This window comes from Brienomyrus brachyistius, chromosome 8, assembly GCF_023856365.1.
Source record: "Brienomyrus brachyistius isolate T26 chromosome 8, BBRACH_0.4, whole genome shotgun sequence".
Lineage (NCBI taxonomy): Eukaryota > Metazoa > Chordata > Actinopteri > Osteoglossiformes > Mormyridae > Brienomyrus > Brienomyrus brachyistius.
The window spans coordinates 5,311,082-5,336,686 of record NC_064540.1 but is presented as its reverse complement, the minus strand read 5'-3'; the positions used below and the strand labels follow the sequence as shown (position 1 = coordinate 5,336,686).

The following is a 25,605-nucleotide window of genomic DNA, read 5'->3' as shown; positions in this document are numbered from 1 at the left end:
TGGTCCAAGACACCACACAGCAAGAGAGTGGTCTATTTAATAACAGTTAATTACTGGCTAAGAAGGATGTCATGGTACATTAAAGCTGTGAATGTGAAAAGAGAAACACGAAAACTGCAGGACTCTGCATACACCGCCTTTGTCCCCAGAGCTCTTCCCCTTATCAGTGGCATTAAGGACCCTCACTGCAAAGACTTCATGCACCCCGGCCTGCTTCTCTGGAAAGGTTTGCATAGAAAGTCAGTGTTCTCACCTAGAACCAGCAGCATCATAGAGACCAGTAACTGCTTAATGTCATACTGCAGAGAGTACGCTGTTAGAACTAAACTCCAGGTCTGACTGTAGGCTTACAAGTATCAGTCAAAAAAAATTTCCAGTTGCACTATTTTCACTAGTATGTAGCCTGTGAACGGTTACAAAGGGCAACATCACACCATCGACGTAAGGGCACCGGGGTACGACACACTACTGGAGAATTTCAGGTTCCTCCATAAATAGTGCTGCTGCTCTCAGTCAGTCAAACAAAAGTTTCATTCATCTCGGGGATCCTCCTCTCCACGTCAAATGCAGGGAAGGCGAGGGGAAATGAAGGCAATTGTAGCTCTTCCGTGTTTTTCCATGGACTTCCTAAAGCTTTGAGATCTTTCCCTTCACATCTTAGCCGCTTCTGATCCTAATGAATCCAGCCAGTGGGACCCAATGTGCCGATACGCATATCCGCAACCTGAGACTCGTACCTCCCCCTCAGTGGCTGCAGTGGAAAGGCTACACGATGGAGCATTTGTCATTAGCTGGTGGCTGAGCTCTCTGTGGGGGGCGTGTCCTCTGAGGTGGGGGTGGAGTCAGGCTCAGGGGCGGAGTCTTGGTTGGGGGGTGAGGCGCTCTCGTTGTCGTCCTCCTGGGGGTACAGCTCGGGGTACCTCTGCATGCACTCCTGCATCCCACGGAACTTATCCACACAGTCTGAGCCCTTCACCTCCTCTGTGCTGTAGTGGAAGCAGGAGAAAGCCGACTTGAACTGCTCCCCGCACGGTCCGCTGGCCATGCCCCCTAGGCAAGGGCAGTTCCAGTTAATCTCCCCACTCGGCAGGATGAGGCCTGCGGAGAATGATCAGATTAGAACAGAACACAATACAATGTAATGTCATGGCTATAGTTAAAAGTCTGGACACACCCGCCTTCAATGCGTTTGTCTCCATTTTAGCTCCACTATTCAGCTTATAGTAAAAGGCCATGAGGAGAGGAAATGAAATAAACCTCAAAAACAGCAACAACCAAGAGAAGTGTTCAGCATCTCGAAATCTTCTTAAATTCTAGCCCCCCGCCCACTGTCTTCGATGACAGCATCGCAGACTATTGCCATTCTTTCAACCGGCTTCCAGATGTAGCCACCTGGAATGCGTCTTCAGCAGTGCCGAAGGAGTTCCCACAAGATCTAAGTACAAGTTGGCTACTGTCCCAAACCAGCTGAGAGTATTGGGGGGGGGGGGGTACGTCATCTGTCTCAGCACTCCATCGTTTTCCTTGTTCACAAGATAATACTTGCTACTTACCTTCAAGCTGTGCCTAGGGACATTAACTTGTAAAAAAAAAAACAAATGACTTTCCAGACATTTGGCCGATACTGTATTGAATCCAGTACAACATTCAGTCTCTGCATATCCCATTTTTTTTAGATTAGATTACATTCCGCTTTACTGTGATTACGCTGAGTACAGGCCACAGAGCCAACTGAATGCAGTTAGCATCAAACCCGGTGCAAATACATAATATGTAAATACAATTAATTTCAAAGACACTAAAATGAATAAGTATACAATACTCCTCATCTCAGATTGCCCCAAATCCCAGACTATAAACACAGATATCAGTCTTCACCCAACTTCTCCCAACAATGGTATGCTGCCATAACTCGGCTGTCTTCACCTTGATCCTCGTAAGGGTCATTGGGGTCATCAGCTATCAGTTCAGCGCTGCTGGGCGCTTCGTGATCCTCTTTGGTGACAAAGATTATGCGATCCTTACCTGCCAAAGGGAAGAACACAGAACCAACCAACCAACCAATCAATGAAACACTCAGGAAATAAAAATCAAAACCCCACACCCATTACAGCGCCAATTACACATGGGAAGGTCAAAATGTTTACAGTTTAGGTCCACTAATCTCTAAACAGCTATTTGGCAACAAGGAACAATAGATGCTGACATATTCTGCAAATTAGCTTCTGTTAACAAATATTAAAATTATACTAATGCACTAAATATATTACACAAATAGGATAAACATTAAACGTATATACCCATATAACCTTTAGGTGATAATCATGCAAAGCTTATAAATGTGATCAACATATTTATTTTTTAAATGAATGCGCTTATTTAAGAATAATGGTTACGCGACAATTATAAGAATGAGATAGATAATCTTCTTTATATGCACGTGTTTAGATCTGCACAGCAATCAAGATGCACATGTACTGGATAGGCAAGCTGCACTATAAAGTCTACCTTAATAGCTTAGGATGGTGTTATCATTTATGGCTAGAATCGTGCACCAACCCATATATAGTTGAATATTTGTAGCACTGCTTTCCCACGCTTACGCCTAGATAACCAGTCAGGTAACTGATAAAGTAATACATTTACACGATCGCACAAGCTCGTGCTACCCTGGTCAGCTGGTCATGTAGATGACATTGCCGAGAAGAAATGAATGGAAATGGGACTTCAGCATACCTTCCTGCTTGCAATACGACATTTCTGTTAGCGTAGAAGTTCCCGTGTTCCACAATAAATCCCACCGACAGCCTTTTCTGCCTCCTTTAACTGTCAGTGGTCAATACCGGCCACTCTTTCTCAGCCACCCCGGTTTCAACCGCCTGACACGCTGCAAACTCCAACCTCCGACCTCTCATCTTCCGGCCCCTTACCCTCGCGAGCTTACGATTACATCACTGCGTGCGAAGGACCCCATCGTGCGTAAGAGCTGTTCACACCAATGCCGATCGAAACACCGCTTTATTTAATCTTTAAAAATAAAACATAAAATGTAGATACAAACTGACCTACTTCAATTCTTTTAGAATTACTAATGTGATTCATTACTTATGTAAACTTCATGACCATAATAAATAAACGTACCTTATAATAATAATGATTCCGGAGTACCTGAGGTCAGAACGGTAACACAAGACAGTCTTTCAAGTTTATGACATTTTACAAAATGTTAACCTTGAATACCCTCTAGCTGACATTTCCCCTAAATGGCCACGTGTTAGTATCCATATCATCAATACTGTGACTATTCATAAATAATAAAAAATAGCCGTCTAAGACAAATGACAATCTAAACTGCTGGTGGAAACATCAGCAAGGTTGTCAGATGGTTTTACAGCGGTAAGCGCTACCTAATAAGAGATAGAAACGTCCATTCTACACCAAAGTGTACCGGATTTAGGATTGAAGTCTGAACATCTATGGGAAACTTGTAATATAACTTATGTTGCATTCATGCTTCAGTCTACGAATCTCTGAGCAGAGTTGTACTATCTTGAAGAACTAGACGATCTTTTGTGTTTTCACCGTCAGAGAATAGTAGAAAAAAAACGCCATAATTGTAATGCCTTAATTGATTTTTCCTCCAGGACAAAGCAGATCCTTTTGGTGATTAAGACACATTCAACTCATGTTTTATAAAGAATTATTTATTCGACATTGAGTCCTCTAAGATCCTAACTGCTTCTTAAACACTGGCTGTGCAGGTGTTACAACTGTATTGCGATCACAGGTTTGTGTCAGCTGCGTGAAGTCCAATAGAGGAGAAAATACATTCCAGTACTCCGTGTAAGTTAAGCTCTGTGGGTGTTCGTTTTTTGTTCCGTTTCCTCCAAAGCGGCTTTATTTTACCTGGCAGTCAATTTAAACATGTCCTCACAGTGTTTTGTTTTTTCTTTTTTACACACAAATAGGCTTACACTGTGGAGGAATGCATAAATGGTATATGTACAATAAAGTAATACACAAAAACCTTTAATACAGTTATATCCAATACAGAAAAGTAAAAAATAAAATTAAAAAAAAAAAAAACTTCCTCTTCCTGCCCCTGGCAGATTCCAGTGTGCAACATGCACAAAAAGTCAGTCGGGGGACCCACCCACATACAGACACTTCCCTTTATTCGAGGGAGAACTGTACTTAACCTAAAACCAGCATTGCTGCAAATAAAATAAACTGGACCGAGTTGTGGATGAGTACTTCTGCCACTGAACAACCTACAACTGCTTAGCTTTAGGAGATAACCTTACAGGTAAAACCTGCACCTAAACCGACCTTCTTCTGGAGATTAAAAACAGCAAAGTCACGAGACTTCTATACAACTCTATGCGAGTAGGCAGAGTTTATCCAATGTTGTGTGACATCAGGTTAACATCCAGGTAACAGCAATAGTCAGCTAGGTGAGGCAGAGGTGTGTCAAATAGAATGTCAAAAACTGTTGCTGTGGGAGGGAAGGAGGAAAAACAAACCCCTGTCATCCTGTACCAAACAGACCAGAGAGATGGATGCTGGGAAAATGCTCTGGGGAAAGGGTAAGTATTCCGTTCCGTAACACATATCGGCACCCTGCAATCTCACTTAAAGTCCAGTTCAAAATGTGACTATCTGCCTCAGGGGCTCCAATGGAAAGATGTTCACCCATCAAACTCCAAGAGCTAGATCACGGACATGTGTATGATTCTTTTAAAAAAAAAAAAAAATGAAAGTGAAGTACAAAAATGCCGGGTCTGTCTGCGGAGAGGGGTTTTAGAAGAGGAGAGCACCCATGCTGCCCACTTCGCTCTGCTCCTTCACAAAGATCTCAAAGTACTGGTAGATGATCGTAACAGCCAACAAGATCCCAGTGCCAGAGCCGATGGCCCCCAGGAAATCGGCCATCACAGACAGGCCGCCGATGCAGAGGCCGCCGAATGCTGCTGCGGTGGGGATGTACCTGTGCAGGGAGAGGAGGTGTGGTCACAATGCTGCTGCAAAACCACCTGCAGCTGCCTCATCTACTCCAATGCTGCTAGGGATTAAACCAGATCAGAGAGGCTCCTGTGGAGGCAGTGGAGGTATGTATGCTTTACCTGTTCAGCTCATGGACCATCGAGGTTTCTCTGTGACCCCTCATAACCATCTGCTGCTCCTTCAGCTGCTTGGCCACCTGAAGAGAGAGCACACACTGAAGAAAACATCCACAAATACTAACACACTGTAAATAGTAATACAGCAGCACGTTCCAGGAGACAAATCTGCCTTCACTAGCCTGCTTAATGCATAGCTGGATATATAAATCAAAGCACTTTATGTATATACATTTCACAGCAAAAGCATGTTTCATAATTTACCATGAAGCCCTACACAATATTGTCAATCACTACAGTAATGATGTATACAGCACACACCCATCCCATTGCCCATCCTGGTCAGTAAAGTTTGTGAAATCCTGTCTGCAAATCATACATCTTAAGGACATTCCTATCATGTCGAAACAACACGACATGCTCCAGCTCCATGACTCCCAAGATACAACAAGAACAGTGAAGGTGTACCAGCCTAAGATAAGGCCGGGAAGTGTGGCGACTTACATCTTTAGCAGATGAGCCGGACACTTCAATCCAGGTCTTGGAGAAGAAAGCACAGGAGCCGAGCATGAAGACTATGTAGATGATTGCATGGACCGGGTCATCAAGGACCGAAGTAAAAGACTCTGGAGGAGATAGGTAGTAGCAGAGACCACCAACAGGGTAGGCACGAGCTGGACCACCCGCAGATGTATCCTGGGAAAGCACATTAGACAAAATAGATTTAGAAATGAATGAGCAATGAGGGAAAAACATAAGACTGAGAAGACCTTCAGAGCAAGCCTCCCTTCTAGAACCAATTCTCAAATCAGCTACTCTAACGATGGAGAAATACAAAATTTACCGTTTTTAGGGTCATTTAGATAATGCAAGATTTTAAAGTATCGTCAAACCATACAGGTTACCAACATCATACAGGTTATTGAGAGAGTACCATGAGCAAAGAGGTATACTCACAGACCAGGTGCCCAGTAGGTTAACCAGAAAGTTCCCACTGAAGCGCGTTGACAACATTTGCGAGATGACATACAAGTTGGATACCAGGGCAGACTGCAGGATGATGGGAATGTTGGAAGTATAGAAGAGCTTGATAGGGTAGGTGTTGTACTGGCCACGGTAGCGAGCAGACTTTATGGGGAGGTCCACCCTGAAGCCCTGTCAATATTGAGGGGGAGATTATATTCAGCCATGACATTTCATTCCTACCCAAGCAGTCTGCAAAAAACAATTCCAACAAACAATTCATTGGCTGATTTAGAACTACAAATTCCATAGAAAGTTCATAAAAAGGAAATGTGTTGTTAAACAAGCTGGGAGGAGAAGGGGGAAAAGATACTGACCTGGAAGTATATGACCACAGCGAACACAAAGACCGTGGCGATGAGGTTCATGAGGTTGGGCAGGTTCTGCCGGTAGAAGGCCTCCCTCAGAGCCCGCACTTTGTCTGTGCGGGTGGCCAGCAGGTGGAAGAGGGCAATGATAGCACCCTCAAACTCAGTCCCTGAAATGGAAAGCGTCAAAGGTCAAATTCCATCCATGCATCACCTGATCGCCGTTTTAAGATGAGCCTGAACATGCCCACCGCACCTTCAAGCCAATGTTTCAACATCAATTCCACTCAAGTCATGAAAATGCAGGAAAACATGAGGTATAAAATTCTGCACCCTTCTCTGCAATGCATTACAGCAGGGTTAGAAACAAAAAAATCAGACAACTAAACAAAAAAGCTGTCTGCCCATAGTAACCTAACAGTGAGTGGTAAGAGGCATCACCACAAGGTGGGATTGAGCCACCCAATGTACCAGGACTTCATCAAAGCTAGATGGGAAAGAGGTATTCACCTCTGCCAGTGTTGACAGTGGTTGGGCTGAAGGCCTTCCAGACAATGGTCTCACAGATGTTGGTAGCGATGAAGAGAGAGATTCCAGAGCCCAGGCCATAGCCCTTCTGTAGCAGCTCATCCAGAAGCAGGACTATAAGACCGGCCACAAAGAGCTGGGGAGAGATGAGACTACATGAAACCAAAAATGCTACTGATGTAAAAGGGTGGAATGACTCAACCTGACATGAAGTCAAAAAATAAAATGCATCCCAGGCAGCCGGCTGACTGGAAGATGAATGGGGACAGGGTAAGACTTACCTGGATGATGATTAGCAGGCAGATCCCAGCCCCCATCTCAGAGGGGTCGCCATACATCCCAGTCATCACATACACAATGGCCTGTCCAATAGTGATGATCATACCGAACACTGCGGCAGAGAGAGTGATGTTAGAGCAGGAAGAGCAACCAACACAACAGACTCGTAACACAATGAGGTAAGAGTTCATACGTTATTTCTAAATATCAGGATTAAGCCAGGTCAGGCTGTTACGCGTCACCCATCCGCTAATGATTTTTAGGAATTAGTTGAGTGTCTATAAAAAGGCAAAGCACCATAACTACATCTGCATGCTGTAAATCACCAGAGCTTGAAAGAATTCACCAAAAAACATTGAAGCTAAATGAAAAATAAAAATGTAAGTCTACGAGGCTTCGCAGTCTGTAAGGCCACGCGTAGAGCACTACCTACGTGACAGGAGTTTGAATTTCCCTAAATAGGGCATCGGGTAATCAAGCATTTAAGGACATGGACTCAACCCCAACCTGCTTCAAGTCCCAAAAGGACACCCGGACTTTGCACTCATGAGCAAAGTGCTAAGTGAAATCAAGGGGGCTATTCACAGATAAAGGGAAAACGCAGGGCTCCCAGAGTCTCCTTTACGTGAAAAATATTCAACGGTCCTCATATGTGTACTTTAACCCTACAGCTCAGATAAGAACACGACGTTATGTCAAACTATGACGCGAGTTCCTGTGGAACGGCAGCAGACGTAGAGGACGCAGACGTGGCCTTACATTTCTGTGCCCCGTTGAAGAGCGCACGGTCCTTGGGCGTGTCCCCAACCTCAATGATCTTGGCTCCAGCCAACAGCTGCATGATGAGGCCAGAGGTGACAATGGGAGAGATGCCCAATTCCATCAGGGTGCCTAAAGAGGGTAAGACAAGAGGATGGAATGAGGGCAACATCTACCAGTAACAGCCGAGCAACCAGGGTGCACATCCAGTACTGAACAAGCAAAGCAAGAGCAGCACAGCAATGATCCCACCGTCAAACAGCACATACACGAGTGGATCGGTCTATGCACCAGCAAACTAGTATTTCTACATAATTAAAAAAAACATTAAGAGCCACCACTTCTAATAGGTCATTAAGTTAAAACAGGATGTTTATCAAACAGGGTAAGCATAGCAGTCTTGAAAGGGCACAGTAAAAATGTGTAGCAATGCTTTGCTCAAAGGTAGAGAGTGTGGAAGGGAGCGAAATTCCCACATACCTCTGTTGGATGCTAATATAACCCTCATCCAGTAGAAGGGGTCTGCAGAATCTGACGACATGATACCGAAAAGGGGGATCTGAAAGGGACGAGAGAATCAGCGCTGGAAAAAACCATGCTCTGGTAATTAGTGCAAACGGCACAGTCACATCACGCTCATTCTCTGGCCCATTCCTTTGCTTTTAATTATGGTCAGGATTGACATCCAAAATTCTTACATATTCACAGTTTCAATTGGTTTCCTTGTAAAGGAGAAGAAACTCACCTGACAACAGACCAGGAAAATGAACAGAGTGATGGCAGTCCATAATACTTTCTCTCTGAACTGAATCTGGGGGGAAATGAGTGATTTCGGTAATTATCGTCACCCTTGTCTCCAACATCCCTTTTGCCCAATATTTAAAGCAAGGGAAAACTAAGGCTTACCTTTCTTTCAGGCTTCTGGATTTCAGGCAAAACGGCGCAGAATGGCTTTATAACTTCTAAAAATTTTACTGAAAAAGACAGGAGATACGGTGTTAACTTTAAGGATAAAACTGTTGTACAACGTCCATATACACATCCTTAATGTAAGGAGGAAAGCAGACGTGGCATCGGTCTTCGGCTGACAGAATTTACCGGCTACCTGGGACAACCAAATTCATCAGCCATTTACCCCAATGAAAGAAAGCGATTTACATATAAAATCTTTCACTACCCCGACGTAACTGTACTGGATACTGACAGCTGATTTTATTCCGGCTTTACAAGGTAAATAAAGGCTGTAATCAAAGCAGAAGTAATGTTTCTGTTGTGCTACGTCATCACTAATACAGAAGTGGACCCGAGTGAAAAGCACAGAATATCTCTATATAAAGTTACCTTCAAATAAATGCAAAACACGGCTTGAAAATACACGACTACACATTTAAATAAAACAAAGACGTAAAACTATAAATTTGACATAAATGCTCTCAATTCATGCGTCTATTCGGCACAAGTCCGGTTATCACTGCCTAAAGATTTCTATGGTTAGAAACAATGTATCAAAACAGCTATAAAATGCATGGAAACTAAACCTTCTGATTAGTTAGAAGTTAGTTAAGTTGCCTTGACAAGCAGAGCGTAACACTGTATTTAGAGACGAATGGACAGGCAACAGCCTCCATCAGGGGTGCTAGTTAGGGCCACATTTGTCATCGTCGGCAGACAGGGACCCGGAATAAAGCGCTGCACTCAAACCACCGTAGGTTTTAAAATAAAAACTCTAACAGCAGATCGATACACAGTAAAACTATACAGGCAAAAAAATGCGGCTTCCAAATTTGGTGATTATAAATAGAAGATGGCCTCCACCCTCCCCACTATGAGCAGTATCTGGTCCAACTGTCAAGTTAAAATTACTAAATGGTAGAGTGATGAACAAAAGCAAACCACCAGTAGTCAGGCAAAACATTATAGCTATACTCACTGCCCATGGTTCCGTCTGTATGGATCTCAGCGCGTTAATGGCCCCGGTATGTCGGATCGGACCAGTTTATGTGGCACCGGCTTAGTCTCCGCTAAGAAAAAGACTCTAGTTCTAAAGACACGTCGCCACTGCGGCCTCTCCCTGGCGTCACTTCCTCTCTATGCCTCACATCCGCCGCGGTTTTTTGTCGTTGAGCGAAGCAGGCGGTGGGGTGGCAGGCAGTTTAATTTATGGTTATTCACGTGCCCTGTGCCCAGTTATTCACGTGGCTGCTTTTGTCCATAACAATATATAAATCTGTACACATCATAATGTTTATTAAACAGCCCCCCCAAAAAATGTCAGTCTGAGAAATCACAGCTATTAATAGTATATTAATCCCAATAACAGTATATGGATGGATGAATATTAGGCTTACTGTGATTACACAGATAATAACCGTAGGTCTGAAAATTATTTGTAGCCCACTGAAAAAAATTAATAGGAGAAACACGGACTTAATTTCTGAGCGCCCCTGGGGGAGAAACACTGGTTGTGTTTCAGGTTAACCCCCAAGTGAACAAATAAAGCAATAAATAAAACTGGTCGAATACCCAAAGCTTGTATTTAATAAGGAAGATGTATTGTTTTGCTCATATATACATGTGACATATAAATTTCAACTTTTTTTTTTTTTTTTTTACCAATTTATTCTAAAACAGTGGAATACCACACTATATATCCTACAGATTTACTTCATAAAGTAGGCCTAGCAGACAGGCATGTGTGTGTGTGTGTGTGTGTGTGGGGGGGGGGGGGGGGGGGGGGGGGGTGCGACCCAGTAGGATAAGCGGTTTGGAAAATGGACGGATGGATGGACTTCTAATTAAGGAGGTAAAAGGAGCACACGGTTAGGATCTGTCTGTAGTGTCCCCGTATGACCAGCAGAGGTCACTTCCGTTCGTGTTTAGATCTCCTGCCGTTCCGTTTGTGTTGAAATCACCTGTCTCTCGTTTGCCCTTCGTTAGTCCATGTATATTAGTGTCTGCCTGTCGTCTGATCCCCAGTCCTGTTATTATTATCAATGTTATTCTCTGCGCCATTCCCCTGTTTCGGTATTAGCCTAGTCTTCCGCTTAAGTGTTCTCTGTTCCCCCTCGTAGTCGTTTTCCTGTTACATTTGTTTTGGTTAATAAAGCACCTTTTTAGTTCACCCTGTAGCTGCATGTGAGTTGTCCGTCCTTCGGACGTGACAGACACATTTCACTCTGACCTTAAACGAATTATTTGCAAGTCAGATTGACTCAAAGTGAACTGCCCAGTTAGTAGAATTATGTTCATTTTTGACCTTGACATATTTAGAGTTAAATGATACGGTGAAATCTTGTCAACTCTAACTACCACATTTTTAAATGAATTTTATAAATATTTGATCTAAAATAATATTTTATCTAAAAGAGCAAATTGTGAAAACAAATGTTATTCTGATTTTTTTTTAATGCTTGTAAAAAACAATTAAAGTCTCGCAGCATTTCAACACAACTCTAAATATCTTCACGGAAAACAAAAAACCGTATGAACTGATTTTTAACATGCATTTTAGACGTGATAGAAAGAAATTTCTCTATAGTGGAGGGACATTTAAAATATTATACCGATAATAGCATCTTTATTAATTGCTGTGCACCAAAACAGATGGCTTTGGATCTTCAAATAACCTTTGTTTAGAAATCCGTTGCTACTACAACCGATTCAACTCATGAGTATCACTAATTACTTTGAATAACATTGAAAGTGACAGTCAGAAATAATATAATCTTTGGTGCTACCAGCAGGGGGAAGCATTGCTGCACAAGTGATCCTATGATTAAAATCTTAGCCAGTACTGCGTCATGGTGAAATCTGGAGCTTATCCCAGGAAGCACAGGGTGTAAGGGAGGGGACACCCTGGGTTACATGCCAGTCTTTTGAAGGGCTCTCAAGTCCACTCACTAAGGGTAATTTAGAGATGCCATTTTTAACTAACTGCAACGGCAAACACAGACACACCACACACACACACACACACACACACACACACACACACACACACACACACACACACACACACACAAATAACCATAGTGCTACCCATTAAAATTACCTATGACTGTTTACCTGCAACATAAAAAGTTAGCTAATCTATCTATTTTCTGTAACAGCATGCCCTATTCAGGGTCCCAGGGGGGGTCCCGAGTCTATTGATGCAAGGCAGGGAACAACCCAGGATGGGGGTGCCAACCCATCACAGGGCACAAGGCAGGGAACAACCCAGGATGGGGGTGCCAACCCATCACAGGGCACAAGGCAGGGAACAATCCAGGATGGGGTGCCAACCCATCACAGGCACAAGGCAGGGAACAACCCAGATGGGGTGCCAACCCATCACAGGGCACAAGGCAGGGAACAACCCAGGATGGGGTGCCAACCCATCACAGGGCACAAGGCAGGGAACAACCCAGATGGGGTGCCAACCCATCACAGGGCACAAGGCAGGGAACAACCCAGGATGGGGTGCCAACCCATCACAGGGCACAAGGCAGGGAACAACCCAGGATGGGGTGCCAACCCATCACAGGGCACAAGGCAGGGAACAACCCAGGATGGGGTGCCAACCCATCACAGGGCACAAGGCAGGGAACAACCCAGGATGGGGTGCCAACCCATCACAGGGCACAAGGCAGGGAACAACCAGGATGGGGTGCCAACCCATCACAGGGCACAAGGCAGGGAACAACCCAGGATGGGGTGCCAACCCATCACAGGGCACAAGGCAGGGAACAACCCAGGATGGGGTGCCAACCCATCACAGGGCACAAGGCAGGGAACAACCCAGGATGGGGTGCCAACCCATCACAGGGCACAAGGCAGGGAACAACCCAGGATGGGGTGCCAACCCATCACAGGGCACAAGGCAGGGAACAACCCAGGATGGGGTGCCAACCCATCACAGGGCACAAGGCAGGGAACAACCCAGGATGGGGTGCCAACCCATCACAGGGCACAAGGCAGGGAACAACCCAGGATGGGGTGCCAGCCCATCACAGGGCACAAGGCAGGGAACAACCCAGGATGGGGTGCCAGCCCATCACAGGGGACAAGGCAGGGAACAATCCAGGATGGGGTGCCAACCCATCACAGGGGACAAGGCAGGGAACAACCCAGGATGGGGTGCCAACCCATCACAGGGCACAAGGCAGGGAACAACCCAGGATGGGGTGCCAACCCATCACAGGGCACAAGGCAGGGAACAACCCAGGATGGGGTGCCAACCCATCACAGGGCACAAGGCAGGGAACAACCCAGGATGGGGTGCCAACCCATCACAGGGCACAAGGCAGGGAACAACCCAGGATGGGGTGCCAACCCATCACAGGGCACAAGGCAGGGAACAACCCAGGATGGGGTGCCAACCCATCACAGGGCACAAGGCAGGGAACAACCCAGGATGGGGTGCCAGCCCATCACAGGGCACAAGGCAGGGAACAACCCAGGATGGGGGTGCCAGCCCATCACAGGGGACAAGGCAGGGAACAATCCAGGATGGGGTGCCAACCCATCACAGGGGACAAGGCAGGGAACAACCCAGGATGGGGTGCCAACCCATCACAGGGCACAAGGCAGGGAACAACCCAGGATGGGGTGCCAACCCATCACAGGGCACAAGGCAGGGAACAACCCAGGATGGGGTGCCAACCCATCACAGGGCACAAGGCAGGGAACAACCCAGGATGGGGTGCCAACCCATCACAGGGCACAAGGCAGGGAACAACCCAGGATGGGGTGCCAACCCATCACAGGGCACAAGGCAGGGAACAACCCAGGATGGGGTGCCAACCCATCACAGGGCACAAGGCAGGGAACAACCCAGGATGGGGTGCCAACCCATCACAGGGCACAAGGCAGGGAACAACCCAGGATGGGGTGCCAACCCATCACAGGGCACAAGGCAGGGAACAACCCAGGATGGGGTGCCAACCCATCACAGGGCACAAGGCAGGGAACAACCCAGGATGGGGTGCCAACCCATCACAGGGCACAAGGCAGGGAACAACCCAGGATGGGGTGCCAGCCCATCACAGGGCACAAGGCAGGGAACAACCCAGGATGGGGTGCCAGCCCATCACAGGGCACAAGGCAGGGAACAACCCAGGATGGGGTGCCAGCCCATCACAGGGGACAAGGCAGGGAACAATCCAGGATGGGGTGCCAACCCATCACAGGGCACAAGGCAGGGAACAACCCAGGATGGGGTGCCAACCCATCACAGGGCACAAGGCAGGGAACAACCCAGGATGGGGTGCCAACCCATCACAGGGCACAAGGCAGGGAACAACCCAGGATGGGGTGCCAACCCATCACAGGGCACACTCACAAACAATTTGGTAACTCCAATTAAACTCAGCATGTTTTTCTTTTTTTTGGATGGGGAAATCCAGAGTGCCTAGAGGAAACCCCACAACAACACAAGGAGAACATGCACCTCCACACGTGAAGCCATGGCGGAGACTCAAACTCTGCTATGAAGCAACAGTGCTAACCAGTGCTAACAGTGCTAACCAGTGCTAACAGTGCTAACCACTGCGTCATGGCGCTGCCCCAAGTAAGCTAATAAATAAGCTAATAAATAAGTAAGAACAAGTTTTTTTCTAACAAGCAGATGCTTCAACAGGAGTGGTAAATTTCATTCACTAATATTGTGAATGTAAAATGCCAATATTATCTGATCAGTAGGTGTTATAATAGTTCATAATTAAACAGTTAAATCCAAAAGTAATGAACATCCAAAAGTAACAGGATCCATCCATCCATCCATCCACCCATCTGTCCGTCCGTCCATCCAGCTTCCAGCTACTTATCCTGGTTATGGTCATTGGGCTTGGAACCTACGCCAGGCAGCATGACCAAATGTAGCATATACTACCTACATACTGCCCTGAATATCAAAGCAAAAAAAGCTTATCAATATACTGTAATATAGCCATAGTGAAATATACATAAAAAACAGCATAGACACAATGATAATATGAACACAGCACAAAAAAATTTAGAGGGGTGATAAACTGGCACAGAAATATCACATAAGTCCCTCATGGGTAGATGCTTGGGACTTAGACAGCCAAGCAGTGAATGGCAGAGTGTGGATGCTGCTGGAAAATAAGGAGATATTTGTTCTTGTCTGTTACATAAGAGGCAGGGAGCTGCTTGCCACCACGGAGGTGAAGACGAGAAGCCCACCATCCCCCCAGCTCCATGCTTCTGTCATTTTCTCTCACTGAGCTTTCTTTGTCTCCAGCGCTTACGTTACGTCCCTATACTTTGCACAGGGGACATTTCCCCTATGAATCTGTATCCAGTTCTACCCTGAAGTGAAATGAGGCCACAACGCTTTTCGTTTTAACGTAACATTATTCTGGTCGTGTTTATTGTACGTGTCGGCATCTCCCAGTCCAGCCATCGCAAAGATCCTCACTAATATTGCCCAACTCCCCACTCTGAGTGGTCAGCCATCGGCATGCTGGTTTTCAAACAATCCGACTTTGAAAAGATTGAATACAAGGGACTGGAAAAAATCATTTTTGTGGCATCAAATTCTGCTAGAGCAGCTCTGGACAGCATCTTCCTGGTTGTGTCTCATATCTTCTGTGGAAAATGTTTCTTATTCTAATTCTTCTTCTTATTATTTGATGAGTACCTACATTGGCAGCACAGTTTTCTGTTGCTGTTGTAGTGAGATAAGAAATTATAGCAGACTCTGAGTTTCATTTTCAGTATGAATAGAGGAATTCAGGAATACAGCCCCTGTGCTGGTCACGTGACTTGTGTAGCCTCTGTACTTTCACAATGGCCACACACACACACACACATAGGCACATAGCCTTTGTCTTATCGATGCAATCTTTGTCACACGGAAGGAAAAGCCCTCATTCCATGCAAATACTTGCCATTCATAATTTCATCCTATTGGCTGTGCAAATGATGTTTTCTTTTTCCATGTATTTTGTCAGGTGCCATTTTCGTGCATCTCAGTCCTTAAGGGTTACAGGTGGCATCAGTACCCCAGGCCTCTAGGATTGCAGGTCCAGGGTCCAGGTCCAGCTTTGTATATGTGTGTGTGTGTGTGTGTGTCTGTGTTGTGTTTTCACATCATCTTTGCCTTAAGTGTCATCTGGTTTCTTCTCGCTTTCGAAAAGCCTGTTTTTCCATGAGTTGGCCATTCTGGGATTCCCTAAGCAAATAGCTTGGCCTGCCGTCCCTGTGTAAGGTGTCTCATGCTTCACTAGCTATGCATTCGGTGAGGGCCGTCATTCCATAATTCGTATAAATGCATGAAAGTGCACCTTTGCATGTCTAGTATGTGCTTTTCCCAGAATAACGTACCAGTGAGGCACATTTTTGAGGCCAGAGAGCATGGCCAGTGGGCACCCCGCAGCAGTTGATACGTAAGGCTATGCTCAAGGGCCTGTTGATGTTATCACTCTACCAGCCATGGGTTTGGAACCCATGACCTATCAAACAAGGGGCACAGTGCCCTCACCCGCAGAACGATCCTCTACCTTATTTTATAGAATATGTGTCTTTCTCAGAGATATACTGGCAGCTACAGTTTTATTCTTTTGACTTGTCGAGGTAATAGGAGAGTCATTAAAGCTCAGTTCAGGTTGTATACTTCATTCAAGGGCATTTGCTTGACACGGTACATTTATATTGTATATATTATTATTTTCATTGTATTTTATTAATGTTTTACAGTCTGTAAGTTTGGTGGGAAGCACACGGAGTTTTGTCATACATGCACAATGACAATAAAGATATTCTATTCTATTCTATTCTATCTTATCTTAAAGCCACTGTTCTACATGTGCTCTACAGTGCATTCTCCTACAGAATAATGTTACCAAATAACTGGACTGGGCTGAAATGGAAGCCAAACTATAAAGTGCCACTTCTTCACCTGGACTGCAGTACACAAGGGAATGGGGTTTGCCAGCCAAACACTGACATTGCGCAATAATGCCAACAACACCATAGACCAAGCAAGGCGAAAATACTGTGCAACAAAAGTGAATCAAAATCTCAGGAGATTTATTTTTATCATCATGTCACTTACAGTCAGGGGTGTTAGCAGGGCATGGAGACCCTGGCAGATTCTGGGGACCAAGTACTTTATTGGGACGCCAAGATGACATTATGTCTGTGGGGCCACAGTTTGAGGCTACGTTCCTCCTCACAAAAGAATAACAGTGAAGTCCTGCCTTGCAGACCTGCAGTGAGGATAAACATAAGCCATGACTGTGAAATCCCTTTGCTATGCACACTTAAGCTACTTAGCACTAACTCTGTTAAGCACATTAGTGGATCTGCTATTAAGTTAACTGATGGGAAATTTTAATTCAGTGTATCTGTCTGCTCCGAGTTTCAGACCGTTTGTGTGTTACGGGTCTTTTGAATTGAGTGTATTTCCCCTTGGCTGCTGAGTGCAACACGGGCCGGGCTGTCGCTCGCTCGACGGCTAGAAGGAAAACTAGTGGATTACCCCGGCGTGTGACGCGAGTCTGCAGTGAGGGCAGCCAACAGGAGTGGCACCCCCCTCCCTGAAGGGGCACCTGTCCTTCGGTGAACTCTCTCCTTCCTGCTCAGTGACGTCCTGCGGCAGAAAGACGCCACATTAAGGGTGTGGTGAAGTAAAGCTTGTTATCTGCCAGCAGAGGCACCTGTAGGGAGACGCCCTCTGACATTTACACATTCATACTGGCAGCAGGCAGCAGCCAGACCAGCTCTCATCTGTGCCTGAGCGTCTCATGTTCTAGGTAAAATTGTTTAGGCTTTTGCAAATTAATGATCTACTATTGACAATCCATTAAGAAGAGTATTCTAAAAAGATGTACATTGTTCTTTGTTTAGTAGACACTTCTATGCAAAGTAACAAGCTTAAATATAAAAGTAACATACTTATACAGTACTTTCTGTAACATACGTAGAGAACGTAGCATCGGAAGGTGAAATTACTCTGCCAGCTACCGGTTTTGAAAAAAGACAACATTTCAACAATTAAGTTTGTCATATATTAAAGGTTAATATAAGTAGCAAAATAATGTGCAACTATAATACAAGAATGCAATAAAATGATAAATCCAGCGCTGTGTCATTGTGCAGAATGTACTAAACTAAGAAATTATTTAATTTCGCTTTCTTTCACATGCAAGAAATAAACATCGAGTCCAGTCACAGCGAGGTGTCAAAGGATGCCAGTCGGGCCTAAATAATTAAGAAGCAGTGACTTAATGATTTAATGATTGATGCTCAAACATTCTCTCCAGGGATGAAGGACTTAAATGTAAACAAATGTAGATTCTGACAGTTGTGCAGAACTCCAGGTGAGTCTTTGATAACCTTTGCGGGAAAGCAGGTGGTTAGCTGATCATTAAGGGTGTACAAGGCAGATCGTCGCAGTAAGAGGCTGCTATTGGGCTCTTTAGAAACATATTTGACCTGAAATACGTCAGCAAATTCCTGATTATAAAAATGCATGCAGTTCTTTGGCTAAAAAAACATCAGATAAGTATGCAAATAATGTTTTGATGAGTTAACTGCCTTTTTCTGAAATAATTATTATTATCTGGCCAGAATATTTGGATATTTAAGATTAGATTAATACATTTGCAGGGTTCACTAGCAACTATTAATGTGAGGGAAGTTCATAAAGACTTGTGTTTCACGGGAGTCCACTGGCTCTTCCTGTACCTATAGACCAGCTCTCTGTGATGTCATATAAATTCCTCAGTAACTCTCATGCAGATACATTTGCTTACATCTGAATTGTAGCTGAATGGCATGGGCTCAGGAGTAACAATGTATCTTAGATCTGCAATGATTTTCTTGGAAACTCTCAAAGGACAGACTGGTACAATGTTGTCACCTTCCTTCTGACCGAACATGCCGTGCCTTCAAATTGTTGGACAGTTTCTGAACTAAGACAGACCCTATGGGGTCGAATCCCTGGGTTAGAGATCAAAACCTTGCACTGTCTCATGATCAGATCTGAAGTAGCACAAGGCTGCAGAGGTTAGCTATATAAATCTGTTTTTCATTTTATTTTAAAATAAAAAAACTAAACCGTTAAGGAAACAGTCACCATTGTGTGGACAGACTTATAGGTCAGTCTGCCGAACAGTTATTACAGAGCTCACATGTGCACATTGATAGACATACACAGATACACACACAGATGTCTACAGTGGTTGGGGCCCAGACGACCGCACACGCGGTGACCGTATAAAGGCAATCGTCAGGCATAGCACCTGCTCACGTGTCTCTATTCCACATTTCAGTTATATCGAGGGCTTTTATTTTTGGAGAGGGATAAAAATATTTCTGTGCTGCGAGGGGCAGTGAGTCAGTGCATAACAATGGCACTGTAGTGTCTTTGTGTTGTGCCATCTGGGCAGGCCGGGGCAGACCTGCCGTCATGTCCAAACAATTAAACCCCCCTCATGATTGCACTGTCATGTGAACTCTTGAAATCTAAATTCATTTTATGGTTTTTTTCTATCTTGCTCTCATCGCATTCCCCCCCCCCCCCAAAACACACACACACAGGTTTGTAATTTTATCTTCGTGGGGACTCTCCATTCATCTCTATGGTGAAAACAACTAATCACAGCAAGACACCCTTAACCCCCCACCCAGCCATAACCTTAATCATAAGTAACCAAACAAGACACGAGACTTTTGGCATTTTTTCTTTTTTGATTGCATTCACAGATCTTTGTGGGGACCTGAAAATGGTCCCCACAACATAAAAAACAGGTTTTTATTACATTGTGGGGGACATGTGGTCCCTACAATGTAATATAAACCTAATCCACACACACAGATACACAAGCACAAATAAACTGAATTTCATTCCCTTTAATAAGGCTTTTCATCCAGCCCCAAGAATAACTGACAGCATCTTCTAAATATACAGGTGTGACCCATGGCTCACCATTTGCAGGCCTGTGAGCTGCCCGACTGCAGCATTATGGCAAGGGGGGGGGGGGGGGGGGGTGTATGCATGTGGTTAACTGACACGCACAATGTAATATGAACCTAATCCACACACACACACACACACACACACACACAAGCACAAGCACAAATAAATTGAATTTCATTCCCTTTAATAAGGCTTTTCATCCAGCCCCAAGAATAACTGACAACATCTTCTAAATATACAACCGAAGAACAGGTAGGTAAGAAATAAGTTTACTAATATTTGCCTGATGTCTGAATTCTTTGGGGGGGGGGGGGGGGGGGCAACAGAAAATACTAATAGAATGGAATTTAAAGTGGTGCAGCCATTTGCCCAGGTACTGAAGTTCATTGGATTTCTTGGACAGTCCCCTTGGTCATGATTTAAAAACAGCAAATAAGACTATTCAGGATTTATTATACAATGAAATTCCATCCATCCATCTTCCAAACCGCTTATCCTACTGGGTCGCGGGGGGTCCGGAGCCTATCCCAGAAGCAATGGACACGAGGCAGGGAACAACCCAGGATGGGGGGCCAGCCCATCGCAGTACAATGAAATTATTAAATATATAAAAAAACAAACATGAGTTTGAATGAAGAATGCATAAGATAAAAGGTAATTAAATGTACATTTTATGGGATGGTGAAGGAATGTAGTTATATGTGTGTGTGTGTGTCGGGGGGGCTAAGCAGCTTCCTCCAACCTGAGGGAAAACAAACGAGATTCCAGTGCCCAGTAACCTGTCCTTCAGAACACCCGGTGCTTCAGCCATGGTGGGACACAAACGGAACGCCGGGAATGTCAAGCGGTGTGCAAATGCAGACCACAAACCCGTCTTGAGTAAACTTTCTATTCTGGCCGCAGTGTTTAGGATTACAAAAGATCAAAGTAGATTACCAGCACTGGCCCCGACATCCCCACTGGAAAAACAAGAATCCAGATCAGTGGTTATGTAAAAACCAGCCTAGGAATAGACACGATCTTTCTGGTGCTGTAATGGTGACATAATGAGGGGAACCACTGATATCAGTGAATGGGGGGAGGGGAATTTATGGAACTATTTCACATACATGTAAATTAGGTGTTACCCCTTTATACTTGGTTTGCGATTATTAATAAATGCACTGCCATTGTGTATGATGGTGGGCAAAAACTCAAATGGTGCGTTAGGAGTGGTCATTTCCGGGGGAGGATTTCATGAGGGTCTCCTGTATGTGGACTCCTGGTGCTTTGACCTGGACTGTGCGTTCCAATCTGGTCAGTGAGCCCAAAGTTTATTTCTGCCCTCGATTGGAGCCACTGACGGGAGCACAGCAGTTACATAAAATGCTCCGCATTTCCTGGCAAGTCCATCGCTCTCCTCTTATCCGGGTTGTGGCTCAGGGTGGTAACCTCCCTGGATCTGAATGCCACATGCATTCCCTGCCAGATCTGACTCATGCCACTGCCACCCCCCCCCCCCACCAGTAACCAGCCAGGCGACAGCTGCAGTCACACTGATTTCCCTTCGGTAGCTCTTCTGCGACATTTGGTTTTCCAGTACATTTTACGAGACACTGCTTTCATAATCACAACCAACGTCAAATGCAAGACTCGGTAAGCAGAAGTGCAAGGAGATTCAACGTTTGCGTCTATATTTTATTTTGCCTGAGCAAAATGCTAAATTACTCATTCATCTCTTGAAGTAAAATAATTGATGATTCATATATTTAGAATTCTTATATACTTATTATTCCTGGAATCTGATTTTACATCAGTGAGAGAGACACATCTAAATATCTGCTGTGGACACAGCAGAGGGAGAGGTGTGCGCGTCAGTTAATCTGCACCAATCAGTTTGTCTGCGAGGGTTAATTTAAAGGTACGGACTCACATGAAATTTGAAATGTTTGAGATGTTTTCAGCCCTTGGAATTTGAGGTTCAGGCCCTACAACGGCTGTCGAATACAAGGGCATCAGAGCCCTCTTGTGATTCGGAGCTGCGATTCACACATCTCACAGAAGGATGATGTCATTATCCCATTTTCCATCGACATAAATTTGCAGTCAGTGCTTTGAGCATATATTCTGTAAAATATGTAAATGCTGTCTTTTTTTAAGTCTCACAAGCATAGAAATGCAGCCTGACATACAGCCACGTGTACCAGCATGCTGATTCAGACCAAGGTGCCATCGCCTACCTACACACCAGTGAGAAGACCCCAAGTGCCCGCCGATACTTAATTACCATATTTCATTGAGCTTAAGGTCGCGAGAATCCCAAACACTGGACAGATCCTGTTAGTGGCTGAATGTCTGCAGATAACACACGCACATACACAAACCGCTTACCCATAAGGATGGATAAACACAGCGACCGTTCGGTTGTATAAAACCCTCATCAAAATGCCTTTCCAGGAACTGGCCCAGAAAAAAAGTCAATCCTCTTTTTGTAACATTGTGACCTTCGTCTTTTAAAAGCGAGGGCAGAATCACGCAGGGATGAGGAATAAGGTGTGAGTCGTTGGTTTGGCCTGTTATACACAAACAGACCTCACAGGTCGCTTATGTAATTCGTTGGAGTGGGGGAGGCGGGGCTGCCTGGTGGTTGGGTCTTCGCATGGCCGGCGCTGCAGGGATGCTCCAAGTGTGACCCATGGCTCGCCATTTGCAGGGACCGTGAATTGCCCGACTGCAACGTTATGGCGAGGGGGGGGGGGGGGGGGCGTATGCATGCGGTTAGGAGCCAGGAGAGCAACTGCAGCTCAGCATGGAGGCACCATACTGGACCCACTTGGCTCCCCGTCTTTTATGCAATGACATCATCTACTCCCCCACCCCACCCTGGGCCTTTTCAGCTCAATGCAGTGAGAATCACAATCTGCCAAGCCCCGCACCCAGCTTACAGGCCATTTCAATGACCTCGTTGCATTATCCGTGCAGGCTGGGAAGGAGGGATAGGAACAGCCTTGCCATGTCGACACATGACAGGTGCTGGAAAATTCCATCACGGTAACAATGAAAGCAGAAGGGCTTGAGGAAAAATGTTCATTACGTGTAAATATACATATGTTTATTATATGTAAATATTTCTTGCTTCTGACCTCACAATGTGACAGTAATTAGGATGCTTATGGAGACAGTACAGGGACATATACTAGTATTATTGCCTGAGATGGCACATACATTTCAGTGCAGAAAACTCCAAAAGTGCAGTCACTCCAGCTCCGCCCCCCTTTGTGGATTTGGAGCACTGACGTTTAGGGACTCCCCATGCCTGCGTTCCCATTTGCCTCTCACTCCTTCGACTGCACTCCCTAACTGTTTGCACTGCCTGTAGTCTCCCCTACTTTGGCTGCTGTGCTGCTTTTTATCCCAACGCCTTTTGTGGTTTGCTACCTGGAGACCCCAAAAAAATCACGAGATCTCACCTACCCTGCAGCCGTCCTTCCGGCCTGCCCATCCTTGTCCCTGTGACATCCTTCCGGCCTGCCTGCCCTAGTTCCTGTGACGTCCTTCCGGCCTGCCCGCCCTAGTCCTTCTCATTGTGACATCCTTCCGGCCTGCCCGCCCTAGTCCTTGTCATTGTGACATCCTTCCGGCCTGCCCGCCCTAGTCCTTGTCATTGTGACATCCTTCCGGCCTGCCCGCCCTAGTCCTTGTCATTGTGACATCCTTCCGGCCTGCCTGTCCCTGTCCCTGTGACGTCCTTCCGGCCTGCCCGTCCTAGTCTTTGTCATTGTGACATCCTTCCGGCCTGCCCGCCCTAGTCCTTGTCATTGTGACATCCTTCCGGCCTGCCCGCCCTAGTCCTTGTCATTGTGACATCCTTCCGGCCTGCCTGTCCCTGTCCCTGTGACGTCCTTCCGGCCTGCCCGTCCTTGTCCCTGTGACGTCCTTCCGGCCTGCCCGTCCCTGTCCCTGTGAAGTCCTTCCGGCCTGCCTGCCCTAGTCCCTGTGACGTCCTTCCGGCCTGCCCGTCCTTCTCTTTGTGACTCCTTCCGGCCTGCCCGTCCCTGTCCCTGTGACTCCTTCTGGCCATCCATGTCCTTGTCACCGTGACATCCTTCCGGCCTGCCCGCCCTAGTCACTGTGACGTCCTTCCGGCCTGCCTGCCCTAGTCCCTGCCTGTGACGTCCTTCCGGCCTGCCCCCCCTTGTCATTGTGAAATCCTTCCGGCCTGCCCATCCTTGTCCCTGTCACCTCCTTCTGGCCTGCCCGTCCTTGTCCCTGTGACGTCCTTCCGGCCTGCCCCCCCTTGTCTTTGTGACTCCTTCCGGCCTGCCCGTCCCTGTCCCTGTGACATCCTTCCGGCCTGCCCGTCCTTGTCCCTGTGACATCCTTCCGGCCTGCCCGTCCTTGTCCCTGTGACGTCCTTCCGGCCTGCCCACCCTCGTCCCTGTGACGTCTCTCCTGCATGCCGGATCCTAATGGAGGATCCCTTTCAGTCTGGTTCCTCCCAAGGTATCTTCCTACTAGGAAGTTTTTCCTTGCCACTGTTGCTTCTGGCTTCCTCACTGGAGGAACTGGGCAGGGATAATGTAAAGCACTTTGAGACAATGCAAAGTGAAAATGTGCAAACTGAACCGAACTAGTCATCAGCAACACTGTGTAAAACCATACTAAGATTTCATATTCAAAGATCTTGACATTACACTGCATCTATCCATCCATTTTCCAAACCGCTTATCCTACTGGGTCGCGGGTCAGTACACTACACTGTGCAAAATACATGCTCCAGTACAGACAAAATGGCACCAGATGTCCCAAGCTGTGTGGTTGTACCATGACAAAGGGATCACCCCTGAAACCACCTCGCTGGCACCAGAACAGACCGCCTGGAGGTCTGCGAGGGTGGTGACAGCGCGCATGATGCCAGTGGAATCTGGGTCGCCAATGACAAAGCACCTCGGACGTTAGGGACACGGCAGCGAAAGCTGAAGTGGCCTAAATCTGGGATTTTGAAGGACTGGCTCTGCAGGTTCAGACCCCATGAGGGATGATTCTGTTCTTCCCTTGAGGGAAATGCTTATCCAAGGTAAAATACGAAGCTCAGAACAACGAAGTACAGAGCATCGCACACCAGGTACAGGTGTGTTTCTGCTGACTTGTACATAACCCTGACTTTAGTCACCAGAAGTGAAAAAACGTGTCTAGAAGTGAATCTGGGTGCTTTGGGGTGTCTGAGATATAGGGAAGGGGACTAAAAATACAGGCACTGTTGCCATGGAGACTTCTTACTGTTACGGAACTGGTCTTTTTGCCATGGCAACCTGAGAGATCCAGAGGAGAAGAACAATGATGAGACATCAACACGCACACGTGTCATTGCACAGAAACACACACATATTCACACAAACATATGACAGACAAATGGCATGGTACTGCATGTGTGATAACCAGACGCCTGCAGAGCTGCACAGCGCCCAATACGATGCATGTTCGAGAAAAAGCAGGACAGCCGATGAAGGTGAGGGTGCAGTGAACCCTGCTGGCAGTCCGTCTGTCCGCTCTGTGACCACAGCTCTGTCAGCGTCGCTGAATACTATGGAAGAGTGACCCATCTCTGCAGAGACCTGGATGAATCATTTCAGAAAAGGCTGGAAGAAGGACGTTAAAAAAAATTACATAACAGATTTTACAG

General features: G+C 45.9%; 2 protein-coding genes and 1 long non-coding RNA gene across 3 annotated transcripts; all 3 read right to left on the bottom strand.

Annotated features, from left to right (window-relative positions):
- Positions 1 to 19: 19 nt before the first annotated feature.
- Positions 20 to 2,938, bottom strand: chchd4a (coiled-coil-helix-coiled-coil-helix domain containing 4a). The gene is made up of 3 exons (XM_049022690.1): positions 2,737 to 2,938; positions 1,927 to 2,025; positions 20 to 1,098 (listed from the first exon to the last, which is right to left on the bottom strand). The coding sequence occupies exons 1-3, from the start codon at positions 2,756 to 2,758 to the stop codon at positions 788 to 790; spliced, it is 432 nt and encodes a 143-aa protein (XP_048878647.1). The 5' UTR covers positions 2,759 to 2,938; the 3' UTR covers positions 20 to 787.
- Positions 2,939 to 3,688: 750 nt separating this feature from the next.
- On the bottom strand, positions 3,689 to 10,119 carry LOC125747430 (protein transport protein Sec61 subunit alpha-like 1). Its single transcript, XM_049022668.1, has 12 exons — positions 9,948 to 10,119; positions 8,924 to 8,991; positions 8,763 to 8,828; positions 8,498 to 8,576; positions 8,018 to 8,149; positions 7,261 to 7,370; positions 6,962 to 7,115; positions 6,461 to 6,621; positions 6,078 to 6,275; positions 5,625 to 5,816; positions 5,124 to 5,200; positions 3,689 to 4,987 (listed from the first exon to the last, which is right to left on the bottom strand). Exons 1-12 carry the CDS (start codon positions 9,952 to 9,954, stop codon positions 4,801 to 4,803), a joined length of 1,431 nt encoding a protein of 476 aa, XP_048878625.1. The 5' UTR covers positions 9,955 to 10,119; the 3' UTR covers positions 3,689 to 4,800.
- A 6,953-nt stretch (positions 10,120 to 17,072) lies between these two features.
- LOC125747454 (uncharacterized) lies at positions 17,073 to 22,482 on the bottom strand. The gene is made up of 3 exons (XR_007399311.1): positions 22,314 to 22,482; positions 17,502 to 17,612; positions 17,073 to 17,229 (listed from the first exon to the last, which is right to left on the bottom strand). It is a non-coding gene; the product is annotated as an uncharacterized LOC125747454 (long non-coding RNA).
- Between the last annotated feature and the right edge of the window lie 3,123 nt (positions 22,483 to 25,605).